At 43.1% G+C, this 9468-nt stretch overlaps 1 protein-coding gene across 1 annotated transcript; it reads left to right on the plus strand.

Moving 5' to 3' along the window:
- Positions 1–1383: 1383 nt before the first annotated feature.
- Positions 1384–9445, plus strand: rgmb (repulsive guidance molecule BMP co-receptor b). Its single transcript, XM_005722264.1, has 3 exons — positions 1384–1879; positions 5465–6018; positions 7735–9445. Exons 1-3 carry the CDS (start codon positions 1762–1764, stop codon positions 8491–8493), a joined length of 1431 nt encoding a protein of 476 aa, XP_005722321.1. The 5' UTR covers positions 1384–1761; the 3' UTR covers positions 8494–9445.
- Positions 9446–9468: the final 23 nt, after the last annotated feature.

Genomic DNA, 9468 nt, shown 5'->3' on the forward strand with positions numbered 1-9468 from the left:
ACAGTAGATGGATGGAGTGCAGGGTCAGATGCATCTGTCAGGTCTTGTATCAGGTCTTTGCTGGATTTGTTCCTGTTTCTTAAAGACATGACTTTAGATACTTTTCGTGCTGAAGATCATTTTTAAGGTCTTTCACTTGTGCAGTTTCATTAAAAAAAAACCCCAATTTAAGGACACACAGCACATCATGTCAACTAAAGAAATTAAAACAAATGCTATGTTTTTGAATCAAACTGCTGGTTTCCAAGTGTCTAAAGTTACAGTTTAAGTGTAGACACTACACTGGTGTTAGATACCAGTTTGTGCTTGAATGATTCATAGGTCAGTGTTAAGTTGCTTAACAAACAAACAAATGATCAGGTATAAGGACTATACCTGAAAATAAGTGAAAATAAGTAAAAAAGCAGAAAATGTCCAAAACAAATCAAAACTGTGAAAGATCTTTAGAAAGCCTGGAGAAGCATTGCTCAAGACCACTTTATAAAAAGTCACAAAAAAGCCTGGAAAAATATAAAGACAGACTTTTGCCCAATACTGTATATCCCCGAGTTTAATAAGTGGATTTATATGATTTATGATTTCTATTATAGCCATGGGGAACACATGGGGTAGGCTGGATATGACTTATGAGATTAAGAGGTGTCCTTTTGGAGTATTTCGAGTGTAGTATGGTTAATTTTTAAACACTTATTTGATGTGGGATTTCAGAAACAACAGACATACAAAATAAAAGGGAAATTGTTTGCACTTACCTGTATATGTGCAAACTAGAAGTTCTAATAATGATATAAATCCTATCAGTACTAAAATATAAAATGTGATTTTATTGTTACTCTTAAGAGGCTTATTTACCTGTGAATGAATGCCATTCTAATTACACCTTGAAAAATCCGTTAACATTTCCACAGCTACTGAATAGCCTCCCTTATTTTTGCAACATGTTTGCATTAGTATTTCTATTCCTTTTACATTTTAAACATGAGTTAAGATTTTTTTCTGAATAACATTTTTGTTCATCGTCAAATGTTCGACTTCCTTTTGTATTTTGTTCTAATGTTCTTGCTGTTCGTGCGCAATTAAATAGTGAATTGAATAAATCAATAAGCTCATTATTATTTTTAGTTTATACAGTGCTGCTTTACCTAGACTTCATAACTTTTATCAGATTTTTATTTATTTGTTTTTGTCCTATTTTATACTCTCTCTCTCTCTCTCTCTCTCTCTCTCTCTCTCTCTCTCTCTCTATCAATGTGGTATAGGCGGGTTTTCCGCCAGCAGGGTTTGGTTGATTCTCTATTGATTTGCTGGGGTGGGAGAGGAGGAGGAGGAGAAAGTGAAATGGGAGGAGAGCAGGAGAAACCTCCGCCTGGCCGGTGAGGGAGGGAGGGATATGATTGTGCGTGTTCTGGACGAGAGAGGAGAGTGATCGTAATCAAGGCAAAAGTCCGGCTTGCAGCGGGAGCGCACTCTAATCACGTGGGGTTTGGATTTGTAAAGGAGAGAAAAAAGTAAAAGTGTCGACGAAGTGACTTCTGGTTGTACTTTGTATTTTCTTTCCTCTCTGTGCCTTTCCACCTCCCCCTCCGCCCTGCATTCCGCGGAGCAGCTGTGTTTTAATGCCCCTGCGCACCCGTGGAGGAGAGGAAGGAGAGAAGAGTGAAGAAGAAGGGGCAGAAGAAGTAGTGAGAAGGCCTGGACACCACCCGTCCTCGCCCTCTGGAGGTCTGTCCACTCTCCCCTCCTGGCCCTGCATGGACGGGGATGGGGAGAGCCGGATGCTGTTGCCGCGGGGCTGAGCGCCTCACCTCCCCGTCTATGGTGCGCCGCTTCCGGCCGCTTCTACTGCTGATCATCGCTCTGTGCTGCGGTGCTCACATAGGTAACTAATCACACTTGCAACACTGCAACACCCAGAATCTCTTTGGGTCACAGTAGCAACTGATCTGTAATTTATCTACTTTCATATTCAGTGATGAACTATTTACTGCGGACTCCATCAGCTATAACCATAGTAACAACATTTATTTTCAGTCGCCATCACTTGATGGTGATTGAAACACTTTGTTAGTTATTAAGCATTTGTAATCACTGTGCGGTTGATCCTTGTGTTGGGCCCAGTGCTGCCTGACAATGGCTCTCTCTAAAGCGGCAGTGCAGCAGTCTGAGCACGGATCGAGTTTCTCCTCTCTCCTGGGCCGTCATTCTCCTGTCTGCCTCTTAATGGCTCATGGAGGAGGGGGAGAGAAGGCAGGAGCGAGCTACCTCTCCTCTTGTCCATATAAACCAATTCTTTTAGTGCACTCATTTACAGAAAAAACAAACACACAAAACAAAACAATCCATTCCACCGCTGCACATCATAAAATGTAAAAGGAAGTTGTGCTGTGATTTAAATCTGGCCAAACCTAAATAAACATGTAATGTTGAGCTGATGCTGATTAATAATGTCTATTGTAAGAAACAGGATCAGATAATCTAATTTAAGAACATATTCTTGAATGTCCAACATATTTCTCTTTATATTTGTGGATGTTTATCTTTTAAAACCCCTACAATCATCCAAGGCTTGTTAGAAAAACAACAACAACAAAAAACCCCAATGAATTTAATAAATGAAGAGCCTGTTAACTGGACGTTAACAAGGTGTCTGCAAGGATTTCTGACACTAAACTCAAATGTGACAGTTTTGACATACTTCTGTTTTCTGTGGCTTTGCAGAGCTCTTTACTTTTTTGTGAAACTGTTTGCTGGTCTGGTTTTCTGTCTCGTAAAGATACAGAAGCATTTTACATTTGGTGCAAAAAGGCAGCAAAAAAAAAAAAAAAAATCAAATCTGGCTGAGTCTGAGTGTTTTTGTCTGTGCAGGGGGTCGGCTGTCTGTAGAGCAGTCACACCTCCAGTAATTAGTTTAACACAGCGCAGGCAGTCGGACAAAATGGGAACACAGAGAGAGACCCACTTCACATTAAAGACCCTCTTGGCACCTATGTTGCACGTGCGTCACCTGGAAAGAATGTGTTTTTTTGTTTGTTCTTTTTTTAGTTTGTCCAGCCAAACAGAATGTTTTATTTGTTAAAACTTGTACATGTTTTGGGGTATTTAGATACATTTCTTTGTTGTAAGCCCCATGTGTCTGTTTAGGCAGGGAGGAAGGAGGGTCTGAATTGTTGACTATTGTTCACAGTGTCTGGCCGACGACAGAGAGAGTGAGCTCCTGTAAAGCTTTGCAGCTTAAAGCTATGGAAAGGGTGTTTGTGTGATTTGAGCTCAGCGTGTGAGAGAGTGCACACAACAAGGTGATCAATAAGCACTTCTGGAGCTATTCCCTTGGTTGAGAAATGATCCCAGTAGATCCTTTCCTGATCTCCAGAGATCAAAGGAGTTGAAGGCAGCGAGATTGGGAGGAAAAAAAAAAAAAAAATGCTAAACCGAGCCATTGAGATTCAGCTGGTTGATCTTATGACCTCTGTCTGATGGTAGAGAAGGTGCCTCAGGAAGAGAGGCAGTAAGGAGGTGAGGCTGGCCAGGGAATGAGGCTGAGGGGGCTGAAAGCAGGATAGTGCTGAAGGAGGCAAGTGATTGAAGCTACAAAGGAAAAAAAAGAGAGAAAACTGAAGATATGAGAGAGAAGAAGATTCGAGTCCTGTGGGATTATATTGAACGCGAGGAAGACAGAGGATAAGGAGCAATGTTGAAGGCAATTTTAAACACACGAGGAGTTGTGTATTCTCCTCTTAATAGTATTTGCCAGCCACCGCAGTATTCATCACCTCGGCTTTACTTGGCAAAAAATATGCTAATTTAGAGAAACTGTTTACAAAGGAGATCGCATGAATGTTTTCAGAAGCAAATAAGAAAATTGTGCTTTAACATGTAACGTGTAAATATTACAGACGTTATTAAGCATCATATGGAAATCCTAGTTTTTATTTCCGAGAGGTCAGAGTGCAGGGTCAGCATGGGAGCGACACAGTGGTGTAAACTTCAACAGAAGCTTTCCGTCAGTAAGGTTTTGCAGATCGATGGTTTAATGCCAGAGCCCTGCAGTCAGAGGGTCAGCTTGCTTCTCGCTAAGTTATCCTTCGGAGAAAATATTAGTGAATAAGTGCTTTTTGTGCAGCAGCTCATGATCCTGATAACTTCTGAAAGAGAACAAACTGCTCTGATTAGATTGGGAGTCGCATTTGGGTACTGCAGGCTAGATTGGAGGGAAAGAAGGAGGCTGTTGGTGCACCAGTCAAAGACACAATGTGTCCTCAGTACTCAGACCTGTCTGTGCAGCGGTGGTTGGCATAGGAGGCAGCCTGTGTGTGTGTGTGTCTGTGGGTTGGTGTCAGTATTTAACAGTTAGGAGAAAGATTCTAAAGCGCAGTGTGAGTGAGGGTCCGTACCTGCACCCCGAATAGCAAAATTCAGAGCATTACTGCCCCCATTTGGTGGCATCACACTCCTTCATGCTCTAAAATCAGATAAATCGACAGAGAATAGCGGACGTGTGCTGCCAGCTGGTTAAGTGATGGAGTAACGTTTGAGTGATCGTTTCTGTAAAAACTCTTGCACTTTCGGCCTTTTCTTGGCCATTAAGAGACCATCATCTAAAGATCACCGACTGCGTGTGGTTAACGGAAGTACAAGCAGCATTCTTTCTAAGATAGCTATTGCTGTGTGTGTGTGTGTGTGTGTGTGTAGCTGCTCATACACTGCAGAGCCTCTCTCTCTCTGGCCTAATCTAATTGGAGCACGTTGTGACTAATGCATTAGGTCTGGTCTCTAATCTCTTTCTCGCTCTATCTTTCTCTCTCTCTCTCCGATGATCTATGATATAAAAGGCGACTTTGACCCTCGTTACATTTAGAAACGCAGAAAAAGATAAAACATCAGGGAAATCTGTTTCTGATGGCTACACGAGGTGCATTTTTGATTATGTTCTTCCTCTGCAGAAGCCACCCAGGATCACTAACACAATTATTCAGCACCTTGCTGACGAAGATTATTAGCTTCAAAAAGTCACTGTGTTGTGTTTGTATTCACAGCACAGCTGCTTTGCCCTGTTCCCTTTGTCTATAATGCTCTATATGCTGTGTGCTCCTTGGCTGTATGGGCACTTTTATCTCACTGCTTGTGGTAAAACATGCTTCGTCTTCCCTCTCTCCGGTTGCTCTTTGGTTTATTACACTTCAGGTTTATTACGCTCACAGAGCGGCACTGATGATTGATCCAGACTTTCAATCAACAGCTGGTTCTTTTTCTAGTTTTATTAGGTTTTTATTAGACTGTAAAAAGACTCATATCACTGCGTGCTTAAAATCAAAGCTTTCTTCACACGTAACCTTGGTAGTCTTGTGTGATTGCACAACCTTTTCACTTCCACTGAGACATAACTGTGTCTAGTTCATGCCTAAATTATCAGACATGTGTGTATTATATATTAGTATTCCAGACTCTATCTGTGTGTCCTCTTCAGGTCAGTGCCAGGTGGCCACACCTCAGTGTCGTATCCAGAAGTGCACCACCGACTTTGTCTCCCTGACCTCCCACCTGAACCCTGCGGTGGATGGCTTTCACACTGAATTTTGCAAGGCTTTGCGTGCGTACTCGGCCTGCACTCAGAGGACAGCAAAGGCCTGCCGTGGAAACCTGGTCTTCCACTCGGCTGTTCTGGGCATCTCAGACCTAATGAGCCAGAGAAACTGCTCCAGAGACGGCCCCACTTCTCCCACACACCCCGAGATTCCCTTTGAGCCATGCAACTATCACAGCCGCACTCAGCACGCCCACACGCAATCCCATGCACACGCTCACTCACACTCACACACTCACAGCCACAGCCACAGCCACTCTCGGGCTGAGTACCTGTTTTGTGGGCTCTTTGGTGACCCCCACCTGAGGACATTCAAGGACAGCTTCCAGACTTGTAAAGTGGAGGGAGCATGGCCTCTTATTGATAACGACTACCTTTCAGTGCAGGTCACTAATGTTCCTGTGGTTCCTGGCTCCAGTGCAACAGCAACCAATAAGGTAAGGAACCGGAAACTGGCTTTTGGGCTCTTATTTTTCCATTTTTGAAGCTGAAACACTCTTACAAGTGCAAGCAGGGTTAACAGTCTAGTTATATATCTCTTGTTTGGGTTTCCATAATGACGTCCAAGCTACTTTTATGCACGTCAGAATAAGAAATCTTATCAAAGTCCTACTGGAAAACATGCTCTCCTTGACTCTCATGCTGAGTGTTTCTCGCTCCCATAGACTCACAGGTGTAAGGTAAACAGCCTCAATCTTGTGACTCTTAACTCTTGTGACTGAAACAGTGTTAGAAACCTAACTTGGTTAATGGCTGCGTACAGCCTGACCTTTAATAACATGGAATGAGATGTGTGAAAGGACCCACTGTTTACTTATGTGTGTGTCTGCAAGCACTTGTGCGTGTGTCTCATAAGTTCACGAGTGGCACTCCTTGTGCTCTGCTTACGGCACTGTGTGTCTTAGAGGACACAGTGCAGAAGACGCTCACTCACAAGCACACACGCAGGCACACACCACTAAATGGATGACGAACCACACAAGGTGATCTTTGTGGTGTTAAAGAAGCAATGTTGTTTCCCCGCGATCATCTGCACTTTCTAGCACAGTCGATAGCTTTAATTATTAAAGGACATACACACCCGTGCATACACTTAGTCACGCACACACTCGCAGAAACACACACACATTAAGCAAATAGTACAGCTGCTACACTTTGGAGCTGTAGGTTTGACCTTGTGTCAGAGGTGGGGCAAGTTATTAGTCACGATTATTAAGGACACAGACACGCACACATACACACTCTTTCACACACATTAACGGCCCTCCAGGCTTAATGGCCTGCCAGGTCTCATTCCTCACGGCTGTCATATGAACAAAGCAGCCATTCACCGGAACTATGATGCTAGTGCTAACCGTAATGCTCACACCACACCCTGCATCTACCACTTCCAGCTTCCACTCACCAGTGTGTGTGTGTGTGTGTGCGTATTTGTGTGTATATGTGTGTGTGTGTGTGTGTTTCTGCCAGCCTGTGTGTTCGTGTGCGTGCATGTGTAAGCATGTTTGCATAGCTGTGTCAAATTACAACTTGTTAAAAAGTCATTAAGTCGTTTCTCAAATGTAGCCTGATGAGAGTTGGTGACCTGTGCAGTGGGTGAGTGTTGATATTTGTGAAAAACAGACAGATGGAAATTTCTTCTGCTTGTCATGAGATTTTTTTTTCTTGATTCAATTATTAACAGTTTAGTGCATAAAAGTAACTAAACTGAATAAATTGACTCTTTTTATTTTAGGAACCCCAGGATGCTCAGTTACAACACAAAAAAGGGAAATGTATCAAACATTTGTTTAAAAGGTTTAAACTAACCAGATAGTTGGAATTGCAGCTTATTATTATTTTATGATTTATTAGGATTTTCTGTCTTCCTGATCAACCAAAGTGCAGCTATATTCATATTTTCTGTTTTGTTCAACTAGCAGTCTGCTTGCTAAAGATATTTCATTGACAGGGTCCAAAAGCCACTGAAATTCATTAGGAAATTATTAAATTAGTTGGTGATTAATTTACTTTCAATTTACTTGCTATATTCATCTTTTTGATTACAATTGTTTCTATCATGTAAAATGAAATTAATGAAATGTCTCAATAACTGTAAACTGAACACATTTGAAGTGTTCCTCTAAGTTACCTGATGCTCTGCTGCTTTATAGATCACCATCATCTTCAAACCCTACGAGGGCTGTACGGACCAGAGGGTCTACCAGGCCGTCACGGACAACCTTCCGGCTGCCTTTGATGATGGAACCGTGAGCAGTGGCGACCCCATGCACAATTCTGCTGGTGCAGACGGAGCAAGCAGGAAGGTCCGGGCTCTGTGGATCTCCGAGCGCAGCCCAGGGCGCCACGTGGAGCTGCACGCTGGCTACATCGGCGTGACTGTAATTGTTCGCCAACTGGGGCGCTACTTGACCCTGGCGGTGCGGATCCCAGAGGAGCTGGCTCAGGCCTACGATGCCACCCAGGACCTGCAGCTCTGCCTGAACGGCTGCCCCAGCGCAGAGCGCATCGACCAGGCGGGGCATCTTCCCCTGCCCGTCTCCCCTCCTGCGCTTGGCCTGCAGCTTCAGCAGCTACGTCGGCCAAGCTACTCCTCACAGACACAAACATCCGCCTACGGCTCCACGCAGGTCTTTGGTGTGGAGGGGGCGAGGGAGCGGTGCAGGGAGCAACTGGAGGTAGAGGACATTTACTTCCACTCCTGTGTGTTTGACCTCCTGACCACCGGGGATGCTAACTTCACAGTGGCAGCATACAGTGCGCAGAAGGATATGGAGAGTCTCCATCCACACCGGGACAGCTGGAGGATCTACCCCCGTAGTTTTGCCACCTCCTCTTTACACTTTGATTCTCAAAATTTCAAACGGCTTGCCCTGCTCCTGCCATGTTTTCTGAGCACTGTGTTGATGTAATAGCGGGAGTCTTTGTGTGCGCCTGCATGTGTGTAGGTCTGGGTATGTGTGTGCACTACAAATAAATGGTTTGGAAGTTTTTTGCTGAGCACTGATACTTAACACTGGCACCTGTTTCTTGCAGTGAGGAACCAGCAGCCTGAGCAGTTATTAGGACTTTAATTTTCTTTAAAGGTGAAAGACCTCCCAGTGGAAGCAGGACATGCTGGTGTCACTAATTATAAGAGAATCAGCTCTCTGGAGGTAAAAAATGCAAAATAAAATAAACAAGACGTCACGACGGCTTCTACAATCTGTCTTCAACTTTGGATAGAACGCACCTGACAATGACACAAATGTCTCTGTGTGTTTAAATTGACTGTAAATAGTTCATTTTGTCTTCAGTGCACTGTGTAATGGAGTCAAGTTTGTTTTTGTGCCATTTGATGTGATTTTTTTTGAATACCTCAGATGAGGTTTGTTTTAACAAATGCACTTTATTTTAATTTTTTCCACAAATCCACATCAGTGTTTTTTTGTTTTCTGTCAGTTCATGTCCTCCATTAAAACTAGCTCAAACTTTGGAGCTCTGTGATTTGGTTTTGGATCCTTTCACAGTAAAAGTAAGTAGAACAATAGGAGATGTCATTTATTTTTAAGTGCAACAAGTACTAGCTGATTTGCTTCAGCATTTTATTTTAAGTAATGTGAGCTGTTCTGTTGAATGTATTTTGAAACTCGTCACAGCGAATGCCATCAGTACTACTTTGTTTTTCTCATGCCTGACTTTGACTGCTTGTGTGAGCCTGTGTGTTTGTGGGTGCTTCAGTGTTTTTCTTTTAATGTGTCAAAGTGTTTTCATTTCAGCTGATTCGCATTAGAAGAAGTCCCGCCTTTTTGCTAAGACGCTGTGACTTTACAGGCTCGTGTTTTTTACTCGGTCTACTTTTTTTTATTATTCGTATAATTTGAGCCAAAGACAGATTTTTTTTTTTT

This window comes from Pundamilia nyererei, unplaced genomic scaffold (genome assembly GCF_000239375.1).
Source record: "Pundamilia nyererei isolate P.nyererei 1_Seehausen unplaced genomic scaffold, PunNye1.0 scaffold00006, whole genome shotgun sequence".
NCBI lineage: Eukaryota > Metazoa > Chordata > Actinopteri > Cichliformes > Cichlidae > Pundamilia > Pundamilia nyererei.

Excerpts from the sequence above, each read along its gene's own strand:
- rgmb (XM_005722264.1), top strand. The coding sequence starts at position 1,762 with ATGGGGAGAGCCGGATGCTGTTGCCGCGGGGCTGAGCGCCTCACCTCC. Across the intron at positions 1,880-5,464 it reads GTGCTGCGGTGCTCACATAG|GTCAGTGCCAGGTGGCCACA; the intron begins GTAACTAATCAC and ends TGTCCTCTTCAG. Across the intron at positions 6,019-7,734 it reads GTGCAACAGCAACCAATAAG|ATCACCATCATCTTCAAACC; the intron begins GTAAGGAACCGG and ends GCTGCTTTATAG.